Source organism: Macadamia integrifolia, chromosome 7 (assembly GCF_013358625.1).
Source record: "Macadamia integrifolia cultivar HAES 741 chromosome 7, SCU_Mint_v3, whole genome shotgun sequence".
In the NCBI taxonomy this organism is placed as follows: Eukaryota; Viridiplantae; Streptophyta; class Magnoliopsida; order Proteales; family Proteaceae; genus Macadamia; species Macadamia integrifolia.
The window spans coordinates 2508420-2528743 of record NC_056563.1 but is presented as its reverse complement, the minus strand read 5'-3'; the positions used below and the strand labels follow the sequence as shown (position 1 = coordinate 2528743).

Below are 20324 nucleotides of genomic sequence, written 5' to 3'. Positions count from 1 at the left end.
ATCATCATCATCATCATATTCTTCTGTTATATTGAAATCACTGCTATTCGTGTTAGTGCTAGTTCTTATACTATAACTCCCACTTTCACCACAAATATAACTATAAATGTGAGTACAAATTATCCATGTGTTAGTTCTTGTATCGTAGTTCAGTGATTTCATCCATCTTCCAGATACCTTCAGAACAATTCTTTATACTCCATATGTTGTAAGTTAAGCTTAAAAGCAGATACTTGAATTAACTAGTGGTTGGTGGTCTAGTAACAGGACTTAACATGGACTACTTGACTCTGCTCACAACATCTTAAAACAAGTTTGTGCCAGTAATATATTTCATGAGGCAAGTTCAGAAGAACCCAAGTCAGAGATGCATTGTATGTTTTGAATACAAGGCTGCTTTAGATCTGCTGAAGGCTCTCTATTTGGTTAAGAACTGAAATGTTTTTTTCATACAAAACTGGTTCTCTGTTTCGTGGGTTTTCCCCCCTAGATTCTGTTGTTTTGTTCGGGATTTCCCTTAATGGTTAGCCTTTATATATGGGGATTTTAATCCCTATTCCATGGCGTTCATTGAGAAATCAACAGATTCCATCAATTTTAGGACAACTTAACAGTCTTCCGAAGCATCAAATAACTCAAAAAAAAAAAAAAAAAAAGGTACAAAAGTAACAAATAGTCCAACCAAAAGAAACAGAGACCTGACCAGGATAACTCCTTCGACACAGGTCCTCAAACCGTTCGCGGCGTAGCTGAACAAGAAAATCATTAGATTAAGAACACAGACAACAGAGTCTGATAAACAATCAAGAAATCAGTTTCCTATTCGAACTCAGAGCTAAGGCAGAAAGAAGCTTACTTGGTTTTCAGCCTCTGTACACGATCAGCTAAAGTTTCGTCTTTGTTTGCAATGGCTTCTTTGGATCCAAAGTAGTAACCGCTAAGAGGGTAAATGTCCAGAACATAACCACCACTGATGTTATTATTTAAAGAAGAAATAGTTCCATTTTCCATCTTCGAAACCCCAAGAAGAATCTCCACACAAATGCTAAAAAGAGAGAAGAAATCGTCGCTCAGCAATCGGAACTGGAAATATTTCCTACGTTTCTAAACAGAAGAATGAGTCTTCCTATCAGATTAATAACCCAGAAGAAGAAGCAGCACCGATTAAGCTCAAAGAAATCCTTTCCTTTCATTGATCGCAAGAGGATATGAAGGGAAGAAAGAGGGAGAAACGTCTCGATAGTGGATATATGTTATGGTTTTTGGATATGTATGTCATCAAACCCGATTTATTAATTAGATCATTTAATTTTATTTATGCATGTCATTTATTTATTGAGATTGTAAGTCGTTTCATGGATTTTTATCCAAACTTGTTCTCAGCTAGAGATAGGACTGAACATTCTCTTCACATTGTCGTTACATTATATGTCACCATGGATATGATTTAAGTACATAAATGTCAGTACACATACTCTGTGTGTAGAAAAGAATATGGTAAGAATCTCGTATGTATTATTGCCAGTTGTGTGAGAATGAAATTCGTACCCGTCACTTGACTTTTGACCTGAGAGATCCTATTTGTTACAGTGTTGTATCACATGTTTTGGTAAATCAATGGGTGATGTCCAATGGACTATATATCGGTATGCTGGACATATAATCCCACATTGTTAATGAAAGAGATCGTCAACATGGGATCCACTACCCTTAATTGAGGAATATCGAGGAGAGAGAATGTTTGTACTTGATCAGATAGAAATCTGGTACCAGTGTGTTTTTGTAAATTGTTTACAAACTTATTTTTTAATATAAAAAATAATATTTTAATTATAAAAATTTATTTGGAATATTTTTTTTTGACGTCCAATCATATTCACAGAATCTCTGAAACAGACATGTACAATGAGTTGGGGTTAGACAGTATTAAATTACATGCCCTATACCTCATTTTGGGATATTGAAAAAATTAAAGGTCTTATGTGCAAATTAAATGGTTAATATTGCATGACAAGATTTGGGAATATTAAATGATAAATTATCTTTTTATTTTTGGTAATGGATAAAATATAATTTGATTATATTTGTCACCCATTAAAAAAAAAAAAAAAAAGCAATCCCTTTTAGATTTTACCTCTTTCCACTTTAAAAGCAAAGTAGTTGCTCAATTTGGAAACTGTTATCTACCACCAAGATTTGACTTTATTTGTTTAGGAAACAAAGATTTGACCAAAAGAGAAAATCCTAAAACAAGTTTTGTCATATAAGAGACAAGGGAGAAAGAGATTTAGTTTTTTAGAACTTCCTCTCTTCTCTCCCATGTTTTTTCTCCCTTCCTTCTCTCCATTGTGAGTGAGTGTGTGTGAAGGAGAAAACAATGGTGGAATGTTCTTCTCCAATTGAAAGTGGATCATAGTTTCAAAGTGTTGAGATCGATCCCTATAGTTGCACAAGTGTGGAAGAAATATTATCTAGAGAAGAAACTTCAATTGTTGTTCTAAGGTAAACCATTTCATTTCCATGTGATTAATTTTTGTACAGTGATTTTGAATGCAAGAGATCCCAATCCGATCCCTTTTGCTGCACGATTGGGTTCCTGCTAACAATTAGTATCAGAGCCTCCCTCTTATTTTCGAGATCATTGATTTTGCATAATGTGATTTGGTTCTTTAATAATGCTTATTGGATTAATTAAACCTTCATTATTGTAACCAATTAAGATTTCTAAAGTTTACTAAAAAAAAAACAATCATTACATTTTTTTAATGATTACATTTTTTACATTACCTATCATAGTGTTATAGTAACACATTGTGGCTGCGCCTTGAGTGGTGGAGGAGGAGGAGCCGTCCACGGTGCTGGTGAGAATCATAGAGAGGATATTCCCAATATGGAAGGCGAATCAGACTCGGATTCAATTGATAATTCCTTGGAGTCGGTTACACCCCAATTAAGGAGACCTTCTCCATTTGGGAATGAAGTAGATATTATGTCCAACAATAGAGCCAATGTAATTGTGGACTCTATTTCAAATATTCAAATCAATCAAAATTCGGCTAGAGTGAAGGACGTCTCAAATATTCAAACGAATGATGGATTGGAGGTGGTGTTGGGGATTAGTGATGGGTCGACCCAAATGGGGCTGGGTCAGGCTTATAGGGAGATCCAACACCAACTTATCCCTGCCCCTGATACCGATTTGGTATCTGATGAAGAGCCAGAATCTCATGTGTTGGGATTGATTGGGGATGGTGTGCGTAGAAGCTTGCGGAATATCTCCCGTGGCGGTCATGTTGCGGTCAATGTTGGCTCTCAAAGGCAGACCGGTAGGCCTAATGCAAGGGATAGAGTGACAAGGGTTGACTATGCAGCTCTACAAAGAGAGGAAGCTCAGTCAGGGTGGATCATAATGAAGAAGAAGAAAGGCAAGCAGGTACGAGTGGAGGATCAGTCCGATCATCGAACGGATCGCCAAAATCAACACATGTGATCATGCGGGTTCTCTTCTGGAACATCCGCGGTTTAAAGAAGGTTGTTGCCAAGGCAGTCTTAGGCCAAATTGTTCAAGTTAATAACCCAAATATGATTTGTATTGCTGAACCAATGATTCCTATCTCGAAGTTTCCAAGGTTATTTTTTAATAAACTTGGTTTTGCAGTAGATTTCATCTCGAACGAAAGATCTAACATGCACCCAAATTTTTGGGTGATGTGGAAGTAGTCTTTGCAGACTCCTATGTTTTCATCCATGTCTGATCAACATATTTCTTTGCAAGTTGACTAGAAGGGCATCCTTCTTGATCTGTCTGTGGTGCACGCCAAATGTTTAAGGGCTGACCGCAGAGCCCTGTGGATGCATCTGGCGACAAACTCTTTGGGGCGGCCAAGGATGATCATAGGGGACTTCAATTCAATCTTATTTGACCATGAGAGAAGAGGCCCGGATAGGTTTTGCATAGGCGCTGCCACTGAATTTGGGGCCATAGTAGACACGACTTCAATGATCCAGATTCCTTCATCAGGCAGAAAATTCACTTGGAGTAATAATAGAAGAAGAGGGAATGTTTAGCCATTCTTTGTGAATAAAGAATGGCTAAACATTTTTGCTGATTGCATGCAACAGGTCCTCCCCCGTGTTGCTTCGGATCATGCCCCTGTGTTTGCGCACTTTGGTTCTTCCAGTAAGCCAAAGAATCGCCCCTTCAGGTTTAATAAATTCTGGATGGATCACCCTGGCTTCCTTGACATAGTCCAAGAGAACTGGGATTCCCAAATCACTGGATCCTACACATTCATTCTTGCTCAGAAGCTAAAGAGGCTGAAGGCTGCCATGAGATCCTGGTCGAGAGGGGTGTTTCCTAACCTGGACCTCAAGGTGACCTCCTCGTAGGCGGCTCTTGATGCAATTCAGTGTAGCATGGAGGAGGAGGGTTTTTCAGAGCACTTTTTTGACCAGGAGGCCGATGCCAAGACCAGACTCTGGAAAGTTACTGAAAATCAAGAGAAGTTACGCACTCAGAAGGCTAGGACCAGATGGCTGCGTGAAGGAGATAGATGTTCGCACTTTTTCCATGTTATGATCAGAGTAAAAAGAGCCAAAAATTCCATTACGAATATTGTTCTAGAAAATGGAGATGTGATTTCAGATCAAGAGCAATTGGGCACCTTTATTGCTGAGTTTTATGAGAGCTTCAGTAGGCGTGTAGACTTGGACAGTCACCCACAGTTGTTCAACTGCATTCCAAGGGTCCCTCAAGACTTTGACAGGCAAACCTTGGACTCCACTCCCTCGGATGAAGAGATAAAATGAGTAGTCTGGGAGTTGGATCCTGATAGCTCGCCAGGCCCAGATGGGTACTCAGGAGCATTCTTCAGAGGTTGTTGGGAAATCATTGGCATTGATGTGTGCAGGGCAGCGAAGGGCTTCTTCACTTCAGGTATTCTTCCTAAAGGCATTAATAATAACTTCATGCTTCTTATCCCTAAGATTGAGAGAGCCAGATCTCTTGAGAAATTTCGCCCATTGTGTATGGGGAATTTCTTTTGTAAAATTTTATCCAAAATTATGGCAAACCGTATTGTTGGTGTTCTCCCTAGAATAATCTCTCCAGAGCAAGGGGCTTTTCAGAAAGGGAAATTTATTCAGACTAATTTTTGGTTAGCATTTGAGCTTGCAAATCTTATGGGGAAGTTGTCCAGGGGCGGTGGCCTTGGGCTGAAGATTGACATTAAAAAAGCTTTTGATACGCTCTCTTGGGACTTCTTATTTCAAGTTCTAAGAAGATTTGGCTTTTCGGACATCATGGTTGAATGGATTCGTACTATCTTACAGTCTGCCAGGATTTCAGTTCTTCTCAATGGAGGACTAGTGGGTTTTTTTTATGTTAGTAGAGGTCTAAGGTAAGGAGACCCCATTTCCCCCATTTTATTTATTATTGCCGAGGAAGTTCTATGCCACGGTCTCAGAGAGTTGGCTATTAAGGGCTCTATCAAGCTATCGTTGGCCCTCGTGGTGTAAGTTCCTACTCATCTGCTCTTTGTTGATGATGTTCTCATATTCATGAATGCATCCAAAAGGTATGTTAGAAATTTGAAAATTTTTTCTACATTATACCAAAGTTGTTCTAGTCAGTTTTTCAACCTTGAAAAGAGCAAGTTATTTTTGGGGAAGATCTCTCCATTTAGAAAACAGTGGTTAGCTGAGAAATTAGCCATCCCTACATGCAATTTTCCCACCAAATATTTGGGTGTGGAAATTTTTTATGGAAGAGTAAAGAGGGATCCCTTTCTCCCAGTGTTGGATAAAATTAAGTCCAAACTCACTGGCTGGAAAGGAAAGCTTCTTTCGATGGCTGGGCAAGTGAAACTTGTCAAATCTACTATATATGGGATGCCTCTTCATAGCTTTTCAGTTTATTGGTGGCCTGCCACATTGATCCAATGTCTGGAAAAATGGATGTGAAATTTATTCTGGACAGGGGAGATTGATTCGACAAAATCCATTACTGTGAGATGGGATCGGGCTTGCAAGCTTAAGAAGGAGGGAGGTCTTGGTCTAAGAAGACTTTGAGATGTGAATAAGGCTCTTATTGCTAAATTAGCCTGGAAGATTAAGAATGAAGACACTCAACTGAGTAGGATTATTAGAGCGAGATTCCTCTCTATCTCTGGTGTGTTTAAAAGAGGTCATATAAACTCCTCTATCTGGTCGGGAGTGAGGAGATTGTGGCAGTTTGTGATAGCAAATGAAAGATGGTTTGTTGGCGATGGAAGGAGTATTGATTTTAGGAGAGACAACTGGTGGGGTCCTAAGTCCATTTCTGAGATATCTGGTCTGAGCACTGTGGTATTTTCGAATCTCAATCAATCTGTTGTTGAATTCATTGAGCAAAGTCATTGGGTGTTGCCCCAAGTCGAGTCTGCCTTGTTATATGATGCCTTTACAACTATTAAGGCCATTAATCTCCCCTCCTCCGATATAAAGGACCGGTGCTCATGGGGCCTTGAACCAATGGGTTAGTTCTCTGTGAAATCTGCTTGGGACGATCTCAGAGTTCAGAGCCTAACGGTTCCCTGGGCTGGGATGATTTGGAATAAGAATCTCCCTCCCAGGCTTTCTCTTTTAGGTTGGCATTGGATTCATGGGAAGCTGCCAACTGATGATCTAATTCAGATTAGAGGGATTCAACTTTCTTCGAAGTGTGATCTCTGTGGTTCGGCTTCTAAATCCTTCGTTCACCTATTCTTTGAATGTTGTTTCTCTGTTGTGATCTTGAATGGTGCCTTAGAGCTGTTTAATATGGTATGGGGGAGTCTTAACTTTGCTCTAAAGGTCATCACTTGGTGGAGAAATAAAGGGAAAGGGTGGTCTCTGAAAGACGCATGGGAGATTGGGCTATTCTCTGTGATTGATGCTATATGGTTTGAAAGAAATCAGAGGCGGTTTGAAGGAGCCTCGCGGAATCCAACTATGATTATCCGTGGCATCAAAGGGGAGATAAGTTTTATCTTAGCAGATTGAAAATTGTTCCCAAAATTGTTGAAGACTTGGTTATATGCAGATGTCTAGACTTAGCTTTGTCTTCCCAGATTTCTCGATCCATTCTTGAAGTGCGTTGGTGCAAACCAATGAGATCCTGGGTGAGGCTTAATGTAGATGGATGCTCCCTTAGGAACCCGGGTCGAGCAGGAGGTGGAGGAATTTTCTGGGACCATGAGGGTAGAAAGCTGTTCTGCTTTAATTTCTACCAGGGCATTTCTTCAAAATTTTCAGCAGAGATTTGGAGTATTATCAAGGGAATGCAACTTACTCGAGAAATGGACATAAAGCGCCTTTGGATTGAGTCTGATTCCTCTGCCGTAGTTTTTATTTTTCAGCATTGGCTAATCCCATGGTCTGTGCTCCAAGAATGGTCTCACCTCATTGCTTATTTAAATTCCATAGAGTGGAAGATCTCCCACTGCTTTAGAGAAGCAAACCCTGTTGCAGACTTCTTAGCTAAGGTAGCGACAAAGTCAGGGATTGATTATACAGATGTGCATCTCCCCCTTCACATTGCCAATGAGTTGCAATCGGATATTGATGGCCGACCGCACTTTAGATTTTTGTCTTTTTTGAGATACCAGTTGTGAGCCTCTGCTGATGGCATTGCCGAAGGCAGAGGCTCATTCTGGGCTTTTGTACTCTATTTTTTCCTTTTTTTCATCTTTAATACAATCTGATCTTCTAATAAAAAAACACATTGTGGTTGCGGCTATTGTCGAGGCCGAGGTCGCGCCCAAACCTTGGGTTGTTGCCATGGGTTAGGCTATGGCTGCGGTTGCGACTGCGGCATACCTTGATTTAATGAAATTATATTTTAGGTATGTTGTTTTTTAAATATATATATATGTTCACCCACTTATTTTTAAGAGATTTATTTTAAATTGTTTTAATGAAGCCCAAGTGGACTTATTATGTTTAGAACATAACTTGGGCCATTTGGTATATTAACCCAACTCGTTTTAGCCCAAGTTGTTGGAACATGTTGTTAACTTCTTATAATTAATATTAACAGTTAATATTAAGCATACCCATTTGGTTCAATGGTTGTTGGATCAATTTAGACCCTTAATAATTAATTTTAATGTTTTTGCCTAAAACCTCTTTAAATTAATGATTTGTGAAATTATTGATTTAAAGTCATTTTTACATAAGATGTGAAAATCATATAGGTCTATTAATTGTTAATTCTATGCCTAATATTGAAGAACCATATCAGTCTATGCATTGTGGTTATGGGATTGGAATTTAAATCTTGTGCATGGCAAATCTATTTATTATTACATGAGATGTAATGGATGTGATGTGTGATATACTCTTTCTCTATATTTGTCTTTCTCTCTCACTCTCTCTCTCTCTCTCTCTCTCTCTCTCTCTCTCTCTCTCTCTCTCTCTCTCCCTCCCTCCATTCTTCTTTATAAATTTATGTACTCTACCCCTTGAGCAGCCCAAATGGTGGGTTAATTTCTTCCAGGGGTTTCTTTAAACAAAGGGATGTATAGATTTATGTTATTTTTTAATTTATTGTAAAAACGAAGAAAATGGTGATGATCCTCGTACGATGATGATGGAAAAATAAATGGAGGTTTACATGGAGATGATGATGATAGAGATTATATATGATGGTTGCATCACTTAATGCATTAGATGCATAATATCATATTACACATTAATTAAATAATTAATTAAGCGGGAGTAATTGAGGCTTGTTACTCCCACTGCTTTTGCCATCCCATAACTACATTTAATTATCTTATATTGTTGTCATATACATATGATGTATGTTTATGCATGAGATGTTAATATATGTGTCATTATATTACACTCAATGTTAAAAGCATGTGTGATATGGATACATCTTAATAGGTAGATTATATCCATGACCCCCTATCAATGGTGGATGTAGAGGTTGGTAATATGACCCCGCAATAGAGCTGATAGGACATTATTAGGTTTTTATTATCGATGGTCTACACTACTTCCTAATGGATAGGATATGGACACAGATAGTGAGGGGGCACTGCGATAGTGAGTCATCTCTCATGATACTGTGATTCATTCCAATTTGATAGGAATACACATGACTTGAGTGTGTGTCAGTCAATAGGATATGGACATGACACTCAGGTGGTCAATAATATTAGAAGCCTCGGAGGCGGACAATATAGTCCACCCAATCAAAGTATTTGTAATTATCTCCGATAGGGTAAGTTGCATGTACAAAGATTGGTCTGTTCCAATTCACTTTCAGGATATGAGGGAATCTTGATTGTGAGAAAATCATTGTCTATGTTTCACCCACTGGAATTCAATGGTTTTATTTAATGTTCATGCATTTGATTATATCTTGTACATTTGTAGATCTTGGTGCAATGACAACCTTAATCAACTCTACCCTATTGATCCTAATCAATGATTACAGACTGAAAGGACATAATTATGTTAACTGGCATCGGAGTATCATGTCACTCTTAACGGCAGAACGTTTGTCTGCAGTTCTTGAGGAGGAGGCTCCCGAAAAACCCACTGGTGATGACTATGATCAGCAAGAGGCCTATGAGTACTTTCACTCGAGGGATTTTAAGGTCATGTTGTACATTCTTGGTTCGGTTGACAAATCGATCACTGACTCTGTGAAATGAAAAATCTCTACCAAGGATATGATGGATAAGCTCAAGGAGTTTTTCAATCAGACTGACGTGCACGAGCATCATGAGATCATTGGTCTTATCCATAATACCAAGATGACGGCAGAGACTCCGCTAATCGATCATGTGATGAAGATTCAAAATCTATTCAAGAAACTGGAATCCCTGGATACTTCCTTCACTCGTAAATATAAGAGGAATGTGATTTTGAATTCTCTCCCCTCAATCTATAGCTCGTTTATCTGTAATTTCAACATGAACAAACTAGATGTTGAATTGACTGAGCTAGGCAATATGTTGCAAGAGGCAAAGAAAACTCAAAAGAAGGAAAAGGGTGAGGTCAATGCTACAGAAGTCAAGTCTTCAACTTCTAAAAACAAATGGAAAAATAAGAAGGCCAACAAGAGTGAGACTCTTAAGGGTAAGGGTGAGAAGATACAGAAGAAGAAAGAAGAACCTAAGGGTACATGCTTCTTTTGGAAGAAAGAGGGCCACTGGAAGAAGAACTGTCGTGCATACCTCACTGCTTTGAAGAAGTCAGATGAAACTCCTAAAGAAGGTAATTTTACTACTCTTGTCGTTTATGAGTCAAGTTTGTCTATTGAATAATCCAACTCATGGTTGGTGGATACTGAATCCACTGTCCACATCTGCAATATGTTGCAGAGGTTCAAGACTACAAGAAGACTTGATAAGAATGAAGTACATCTAAGGATGGGCACTGGAGCTGAAGCTATGACAAGGGTTGTTGGAGACTTTAGTTTAGAATTTTATTATAATACTATATTATTAAAGGACTGTTATCATATTCCTTCTTTTAAAATGAACATTATCTCTGTCTCTAAGTTAGTTAAAGACAATTATGCTTTTTCTTTTAATACTGTTCTCACCATTCATTTGAATAATAAATTTATTATTTCTGGATATATGCAAAACGGTTTGTATTTTCTAGATTCCCTTGAAAAAATGAATGAGGTTTCAAATATTGATTTGAAACGTAAAAGAGGTTTAGTGAGTTCTACATATCTATGGCATCTCAGGTTAGGTCATGTTAACTTGGAAAGGATTAATAGGTTGGTTAAGGATGGACCACTAGAAAGTCTAAATGTCGAATCTTATCCAACTTGTGAATCAAACCTACAAGGTAAGATGACCAAGAAGCCCTTTGCAATAAAGGCAAGAGAGCCAATGGTTTGTTAAAACTTATACACACTGATGTGTGTGGACCCATGAACATTCAGACGAGATATGGTTTTGAATACTTTGTTACATTTACTGACAATTACTCTAGATATGGCTATATCTACTTATTGCGTAAAAAGTATGAAACCTTTGAAAAGTTCAAAGAGTTTCAGGCAGAAGTCGAAAGACAATTAGACAAACACATTAAGTCCCTTCGATCAACCGAGGAGGAGAATACTTGTCAAATGAGTTCAAAGGATATCTCACTTCTGAAGGGATTGTCTCACAATTGACAAATCCTAGTATGCCACAACAAAATGGTGTATCTGAGAGACGCAATAGGACCTTGTTAGACATAGTCATGACTATACTCACTTTCAATGAGTTGCCTTTATCCTTCTGGGGTTTTGCTCTGGAAACTGCAATTTATATTCTGAATAGGGTCCCATCTAAACCTATACCTAAAACCCCATTTAAGTTGTGGTATGGGCACAAGCCTAGCCTAAATCATTTTAGGGTTTGGGGTTGTCCTGCACATGTATGCAAGCAACAAACAGATAAGTTGGAACCTCGCACTTCTAGATGCTATTTTTTAGGATACCCTAAGGGCACGATTGGTTACTACTTCTATGATCCCACTGACCAAAAGGTCATCATAAGTAAACATGTTACTTTTATTGAAGAAGACCTTAGCTTCAAAAGAACTGAACCTGTGGTTATAGAAGAAGAGTCTTCTACGCCTATGTCATGTGCACCTACAGTCGAACCAGTTAACATAAACTCTATACCTACTAGCACTCAAAAGCCTCGATGTAGTGGGAGGTCTATCAGACCACCTGAACGTTTCACTCTTCTTACTGAAGAAGATAAGACTACGGAAGAATTTCACGTGGTCTCCACTGAAATGGATGATGATCCCTACACTTATTCAAAGACACTCAAAGACGTAGATGTGAATAAGTGGCTGGAAGCTATGCGCTCTGAAATCGATTCAATGCATTCAAACCAAGTCTGGACCCTTGTAGATCCACCACAAGGCGTCAAGCCCATTGGATGTAAGTGGATCTTCAAGAGGAAGAGACACACAGATAGGAGTGTTGAAAGATTCAAAGCAAGGCTGCTAGCTAAAGGTTATACCCAGCAAGAGGGTATAGATTATGAAGAAACCTTTTCTCCAGTAGCGATGATGAAATCAATCAGGATTTTGTTAGTAATCACAACACACTTTGATTATGAAATTTGGCAGATGGATGTGCAAACTACATTTCTTAATAAAGAAATCTACATGCATCAACCAAAGGGGTTCACATCAAATGTTGATGAGAACAAAGTGTGTAAATTGCAGAGATCCATTTATGGTCTCAAACAGGCTTCTAAAAGTTGAAACATTCGTTTTGATTAAACAGTCCATTTATGGTCTCAAACAGGCTTCTAAAAGTTGAAACATTCGTTTTGATTAAATAGTCAAAACGTTTGGCTTTGAACAAAACATGGATGAATCCTGTGTTTACAAGAAATTCAGTGCGAGTGCAATTTGTTTCCTATTATTGTATGTAGATGACATACTACTTATAGAGAATGATGTGGATATGCTTTCAATGGAAAAAATGGTTGTCCGCTACATTCTCCATGAAAGACTTAGGCGAAGCCAATTACATCCTTGGGATTAAGCTTGTGAGAGATCGCAAGAGAAGGATGCTAGGCTTGTCACAATCCACATATATAGACAAAGTCTTAGCAGATTTAATATGGAGAACTCCAAGACAGGAAATGTTCCTTTCCGGCATGGAGTAAGCCTCTCCAAATCCCAATGCCCTCAATTTTAAAAAGATATTTAGGAAATGAAGAGAATTCCCTATGCTTCGACAGTGGGAAGTCTCATGTACGCTATGTTGTGTACTAGGCCAGACATTTGTTATTCTGTTGGGATTGTGAGTCGGTATCAGTCCAACCCTGGACGTGAGCATCGGACTGCTGTCAAGAATATTCTTAAGTATTTAAGAAATACTAAGGGTCACTTCTTGGTTTATGGGTCAGATCAGTTATCAGTTATGGGGTACATGGATTCTGATTTTCATACTGACAAAGATGATAGAAAATTCACGTCAGGGATGATTTTCATGACTGGTGGTGGAGGTGTTATTTGGAGGAGTGTAAAACAAAAGTCTATAGCTGGTTCTACCACTGAGGCTGAATACATAGTAGCTAGTGAAGCAGCCAAAGAAGTAGTTTGGTTGAAGAAATTTTGAGTGATCTCGAAGTTGTCCCTGAGCTTGTTAAGGATCTCATTCCATTGTATTATGACAACAAGGGGGCAATAGCTCAAGCAAAGAAGCCTAGGGCTCATCAGAGAAACAAACATGTGCAGACAATGTAATGTAGCTGATAAGGGAGATCATTGGTCAAGGTAATGTAGCTGTCATGAAGGTTGACTCAGCAGACAATGTGTCAGATCCCATGACTAAAGGCTTGGCACCTAATGTGTTTTTGAAACATGTGGAATCTATGGGTGTAAAGCATATGGGAGATTGGATTTTATGTACAAGTGGGAGATTGTTGGTTATGTATGTCCATCAAACCTGATTTATTAATAAGATTATTTAATTTTATTTATGCATGTCATTTATTTATTGGGATTATAAGTTGTTCCATGGGTTTTCACCCAAAATTATTCTCAGCTAGGGATAGGATCTGACATCCTGTTCACATGGTCATTACACTGTATGTCATCAGGGATGTGATTCCAGTACATAAATGTAAGTGCATATGTTGTGTGTGTATAAAAAAGAATATGGTAAGAATCTCGCATGTATTACTGCCAGTTGTGTGAGGACGAGATTCGTACCCGTCACTTGACCTTTGACCTAAGAGATCCTATTTGTTACAGTGTTGTATCATGTGTTTTGGTAAATCAATGGTTGACGTTTAACGGACTATATATCTGTATGCTGGATACGTGATCCCGCATTGTTAAGGAAAGAGATCTTCAACATAGGATCCACTACCCTTAATTAAGGAATATTGAGGAGAGAGAATGTCTGTACTTGATCGGACAAAAATCTAGTACCAGTGTTGTTTTTGTAAATTATTTACAAACTTATTTTTTAATATAAAAATATATTTAATTATTAAATTTAATTTGAAATATTTTTTTTCGGCGTCCAGTCATGTTTACAGAATCTCTGAAACAGACATGTACAATGAAAGGTCTTATGTGCAAATTAAAGGGTTAATATTGCATGACAAGATTTGGGAATATTAAATGGTTAATTATCTTTTTATTTTTAGTAGTAAATAAAATATAATTTGATTATATTTATCACCCAAAAAAAAAAAAAAAAGATAGTTATCCCTTTTAGATTCTACCTTTTCCCATTTTAGAAGTAAAGTAGCTGTTTAATTTGGAAACTGTTCTCTACCACCAAGATTTGACTTTCTTTGTTTAGGAAACAAAGATTTGACCAAAAGAGAAAATCCTAAAACAAGTTTTGTCATATAAGGGACAAGGGAGAAAGAGATTTAGTTTTTTAGAACTTCCTCTCTTCTCTCCCATGTTTTTTCTCCCTTCCTTCTCTCCATTGTGAGTGAGTGTGTGTAAAGGAGAAAACTTTAATGGTGGACTGTTCTTCTCCAATTGAAAGTGGATCATAGTTTCAAAGTGTTGAGGTCGATCCCTATAGTTGCTCAAGTGTGGAAGAAATATTATCTAGAGAAGAAACTTCAATTGTTGTTCTAAGGTAAACCATTTCATTTCCATGTGATTAATTTTTGTCCAATGATTTTAAATGCAAGAGATCCCAATCCGATCCCTTTTGCTGCACGATTGGGTTCCTACTAACACTGGTCAGACCTGGAATTCGTGTAGCCAAAATGTACTTGATCACTAGGACACTTAGCTTGGCTTGGTAGTGCTGGAATCGACTGTGGGAGGATGAAAGTCTCATTCTTTTGTGTCAATGACCCACAAACGGCATGCAAATTACAATTTTCACCATAAAAGTAAAGGTTACAGCCTACTTATCATTTCACACGTGGTAGAAGGAAAGTTTGATCCTCTCTATAATCCATAGGGACGAAACAACATTCTCCATTTGCATGTCTCTATGTCCAGACATAGCTTGTGTAAAAGACCATATAACTCTTAGTCCTCCCATTGATCTGTGCACTAATACAATGACCTTGCAAGTGAATAAAGTTCTCTTACTTTCATCCATATCACGAATTTTTAATTAAACATTGTAAGTGTTAACGAGACTTCGACTTACGTCACAAATGCTCCTCTTCATGTTGCAATTAAGACTTAACGAGTGTTCTGTTCTACCTTAAAAAAAATTAGACTTAAAAGAATGTGTAGAGAGGTAATTAAGGTGGAAAGAAAAGGGAGTACAGCATCACAGAACAGTACATGAAGAGTCATTATGTAGACATGATTATTATTATTATTTTTTAATTTTTGATGGAATGTGGACATAATAATGCAATAACGTAATGGAGAAAGTTTCCATTATGAAGATGGAGAGAAATCTTTTCATCCACCATTATGTGACAATATTATTCAAGTTTGTCAAAGATTTCTCAATGGGTCCTAATCAATTGGCGCCTAGTAGGCCTTGCATTACTTGTACCGTTGATGATAGCTCTGGTTGACATTCTGGGTGAAAGAGAATGATAACAACCATTCTATAATTAAAATATTCTATGTTATATCCAAGTAATGTTCATAACTACCAATCTATCTAGAAATAGTTAAGTAAAAATTTGGTGCTTTCTTCTAATCAAGCAGGAGAAATTTTTTCTTTTCAACTAGGGATGATGATGATGATGTAATAAGGAAAGGGTTTTTCTTTTCAGCTACTGATGATAATGATATAATATGGAAAGGGCAACCTCTTACTAACAAAGGAAGAGGGTATCTGATCAACAATCAAAATAAAAAGGAATAGAAGTAGATTACTACATGTGGAGAGTATGAGAAAAATAAAATTTCATGTTTCTGATTCATCAAAGAGCGAATAGCAAAGATTCATGGCAATCCAAATGTTACATGTGGGGCTTAATATGTTTTCTTGTCAACTTGGATAAAAAGAAACTTGGTAAAAAAAAAAAGATCATAAACATACTTTTTTGGTTCATTTTTTTATGAAATAAAATGAATTACTCTAATAGATTGAACCTATAGCAGTTAGGCCTTTATTAAACAAGTTTGAATTGCTAGTTTGGTGACATACTGAGAAGCGAAAGAAGATAAAAGAACAAATAATTAAGAAAAAGAAAAAACAAATTGATTTTTCTTCACCCACAGTGAAAAAAACCATCAAAAATATTGATTTATTATTACTCTCCTTTATTTGTTAGAAGTCTAAAATACCTTTGACTATTTCTTAACACCCATCCAACCACCTTAAAGACTACTAATGAAAGAATTCCTCACTCGTAATAGCTCGAGAAAAGCTACCCCCTATAATATATTGGCTATCCGAACCTTCACTTCGAAACACAAATCAAAAGGTAGATGTTACAAATTTTTTAAGCCCAAAAAGTTTTGGCTTTGCTTGCAGTAGTGAAATTGTGGATGCTTTGACCAAAGATCGAGTGCCATACTTTCTTTGTAAGCCTCATAAAGCAGGTCGGTTAATGTTATATATTGAAAGGCCTCAATATAAAGTAAGTCAGATAATGTTATAATCTTGGTTCAGATGGCTCCACTGATATAGGAAAGTTAAATAAACTTGACGCCATTCCTTCCTCTACTAATTTAGTTTTCTTATCTGATCTTGATGATTTATCTTTTAGTAGGATTTGTAATAGACAATGCAGCTAGCTCTCTTTAGTTGTTTAAAATATTCTCTATATGATCTAAGGAAAAAATCTCTATTATTTATGAAGGGAGGAGATTCTCTGATCGGCAAGGGAAATGAATGAAGGATAGAGGTTCTTAGAGGGGTATTGAACCAGGGTAAGGAATCGTTTAGAACACCTTTTACAATATCTTGAAATTGAATTTGAGATTGAGATATAGCTGATTACAATTCGAACCACGAAATTAACCTGACCCCATTCAATGTATGTTTTTAAATTGGCTAAATGTATTCCTAAAATGGGTGTATAGGTAATGTTTTCGTTATTTTTTTTTTCCCTCTCATATGTGAAGAGCTGAAACCTATAAACAATATTGATGTTTGTCATATATAAGAAGATATTTCATTAAATTAAGCTTTAAAATTTGGCAAGTGCCTAATGCATATATATTGTGACTTCCATATTCAATGGTCAAAGTATCCATATTATCTGTTCATGTAGCAAATTTTTTAAAATGAATGTGTTGGAAAGGTTCAAGGTTCCTAACACAGTCACATAGGTTTCCTTGGTTTAGAAAACCACGGAGTGGGTACGTTAGCACCTTCTCTCTATCTTTCTTTTCTGAAAAAAAAAAAAAATGTTATTGATAATTTTATAATCATATGTAATGTCAAAGTTGTCGGTTGGGCGGCCTCGCATCATCTATAATACATGTACGCTGCCGAACTGCAATCTTAAGCACTAAGTGGGAGGAGCAGGTTTATAATCAGATTAGAATATGCCCAAGGAGTAGATAATGTTTGAGATTTAGTGTTTCTTGTCTGGGGCCTCTCGGCTTAATTTATGCCAATCAAGGGGTCAATGTTACACTTGTTGAGGCTCCACATAAAAAACATAATTATATACAATTGGAAAGAAAGCTCATTAATATAGGGTTAGGTCATGTGTTGGTTGAAATTTCACCGTCCCTGAATAATTCTGATCCGATTAAGATTCAGATCAAAGTCCATAAGAATGGGCGAGCCTGTGGCACAACGGTTAAGTTGCACTATTGCAATCTGTCGGTTACATGTTCAAAACCTGGAAATAGCCTCTTTTATGAAGCAGAGGGCAAGGCTGCGTATAACTTGCCCCTCCTAGACCCTGCAGTAGTAGGAGCCTCGTGCATTGGGTTGCTCCTTTTTTTTTTTTTTTTTATCACAGTTCCTGAATGATTATGATCCAATAAGAGCTAGATAAAAACCAGGAAGGAAATTGTTATGGTATAGGATTTCTAAAAAAAAAAATAAAAATAAATATAGCATCTTTATTTTTTGGTAAAAAGTTTTAAGGTTCTACACATTAAATGAAGAGGGAGGGAAAAATTTTACAAAAAAAAAAAAAACAAAAAAGGAGAGTGTGGGAAAGAGATGGATGCGAGGAAAAGCTTTAGGTATCAATATCATATCTATTGATTTATATCTATATTAGGACAGGGGGATAAATTCTCTATCGGGCAACACGACATGTAACATAGATCTAAAAGCTGGGAACACTTTGGGTTGCTCTTTTTTTTTTTTTTATTTATCACAGTTCCTGAATGATTCTGATCCAATAAGATCTAGATAAAAACCAGGAAGGAAATTGTTATGGTATAGGATTTCTAAAAAAAAAAAAAAAATCAAATATATGCATCTTTATTTTTTTGGTAAATTATAGGGTTCTACACATTAAATGAAGTGGGAGCAAAAATTTTACCAAAAAAAAAAAACAGAAAGAGGAGAATGTGGGAAAGAGATGGATATGAGGACAAGGTTTAGGTATCAATATCATATCCGCTGATTTATATCTATATTAGGACAGGGGGATAGATTCTCTATCGGGCAACACGACATGTAACATAGTTTTAAAGGTTGGGAACACTTTGGGCTGCGTGCCTCAGAGCTCACAGTCCTTGAATCCATAACGCGCTACAAGTCCAATCCAAAACAGGGGAGGCCATTGCTTGGACACAAGTAATCTATGATTGCGATTGTTGATTGATATGGCTACCTACAATTCCAACCTAAGTAGTTACTTGTAACTCTTTCAACATGGGTCGTTGCCCATTACTCTTTATATATCCTGCGTGAAAGGGACTCATGTGCTTTTCTCACCAAAGAAAATTAAGGATTTTCCTTTACGTTGAGTGTTAGGAAGGTATTGGGCTAATTGGCTTTGGCAGGAAATGAATGGAATTAACAATAACCCTAAACCAAAAAGATCACTCGGGAGTAAGGTACCACCATGTGTTTTTTATTTTTCATTGACTCATGTTTATTACCATTCTACTGTCGAATATTTGATATTCCTTGGAGTCTAAGGGCCCGTTTGATAACGTTTCTGTTGTTTTTGTTTCAAGAAACGACAGAAACATAAATTTCCGTTTCTAGAAACAGAAACGGAATTGAAGGTGTTTGATTAGTCATGTTTTTAGAAGTCGATAGTAACCAGTGAAAGAATGGCCACAAGTTGTTTCCAGAAACGGCAACTTGTTTCGCCTGAGTCGTTTCTTGAACCATAAATAAGTAAAAATTTCTATTTCTATTTCTGAAAATAAGTAAAACGAAACAGTTTTGTCAAACGCTTTTTACTCCGTTTCTACTGTTTCTGGAAACAGAAACGGCAGAAACGCGTTTCTTGAAACGTTATCAAACGGGCCCTAAATATTTAACTCGATCCCTGTCACTAAGCTAGAACTTCATCCTAGATGATTGTACTTCTATAAAATTATCTCCTCACTAACGGGTGATTGACCTGTTCAATTTCTTGGGAAAGGTATCTGATCAGATGAGCAAACTAAGGCATTGTTTGACAACGTTCTATTTCTGCGTTTTCTAGTTCTCAGAAAAGAAAAAACAACATAAAAAACGTTTAATAAAGTTGTTCTGTTTCACCTGTTTCTAAAAACATAAATCAAAATTTATGCATATTTACAATTCTAGAAACGACTTTGACGATCGTTTTTAGAAAAGAATTTTAGAGAATAAAAAAAGGTTGTTGTGCCGATAAATCTCTGAACTATTTAAAACTAAAAAGAGGCAATCGAACCCGCTCTCCCTTTTGGGCATCTAATGACACTATTGGGTTTTTTAACGGCATTATGTGTACAAAAAACATTTCAAGAAATAAGTTTATCAAACATAAAAAAATATGTTTTTGTTTCCGATAACGTGAAAAACCATTTTTACTGTTTCTAGACACAGAAACAGCAGAAATGGAATCAAACATTACCTAATTCACCTAATAGTTATTAGTGGAGTCGTATTTTTATTTGACATGTGACATGTTCAAGAATTATTTTCATCGATTTGAACATATAATCTCTTTATAATAGTAATATGCGGAAAAAAACTGACTCAGTGGTTTAGAGCTGTTGACCATGGATAGTGTAAAAAACATATTATAAAAAAAATTTATTTTTTTGTTATGAGAAAAGATGGGTGAAATAATCTAAAATAACAGAACATTGGTGATTAACGGTAAATGAAGGAAGAGCATAGCAGCTTGATTGCTTTCTATAAACAAGACAAAAGCTAATCTTGAAAAAAAAAATCCCTTAGATGTTCAAAACAATTTTTGATAATAAGTTTAATACCCAAGAAGATCTTAATTATATTATCTTTTAAGATGTTA

The 20324-nt window shown here is 36.8% G+C and overlaps 1 protein-coding gene across 1 annotated transcript in view; it reads right to left on the bottom strand.

Annotated features, from left to right (window-relative positions):
- LOC122084437 (pre-mRNA cleavage factor Im 25 kDa subunit 1) overlaps positions 1–1249 on the bottom strand; it is a 3226-nt gene extending 1977 nt beyond the window's left edge. Inside the window, exons 1-2 of the mRNA XM_042652666.1 lie at positions 857–1249; positions 704–749 (exon numbers count right to left, since the gene is read on the bottom strand). Coding sequence (XP_042508600.1) covers positions 704–749; positions 857–1011 — 201 coding nt within the window. The 5' untranslated portion in view covers positions 1012–1249. The remainder of the gene's footprint in view (positions 1–703; positions 750–856) is intronic.
- Between the last annotated feature and the right edge of the window lie 19075 nt (positions 1250–20324).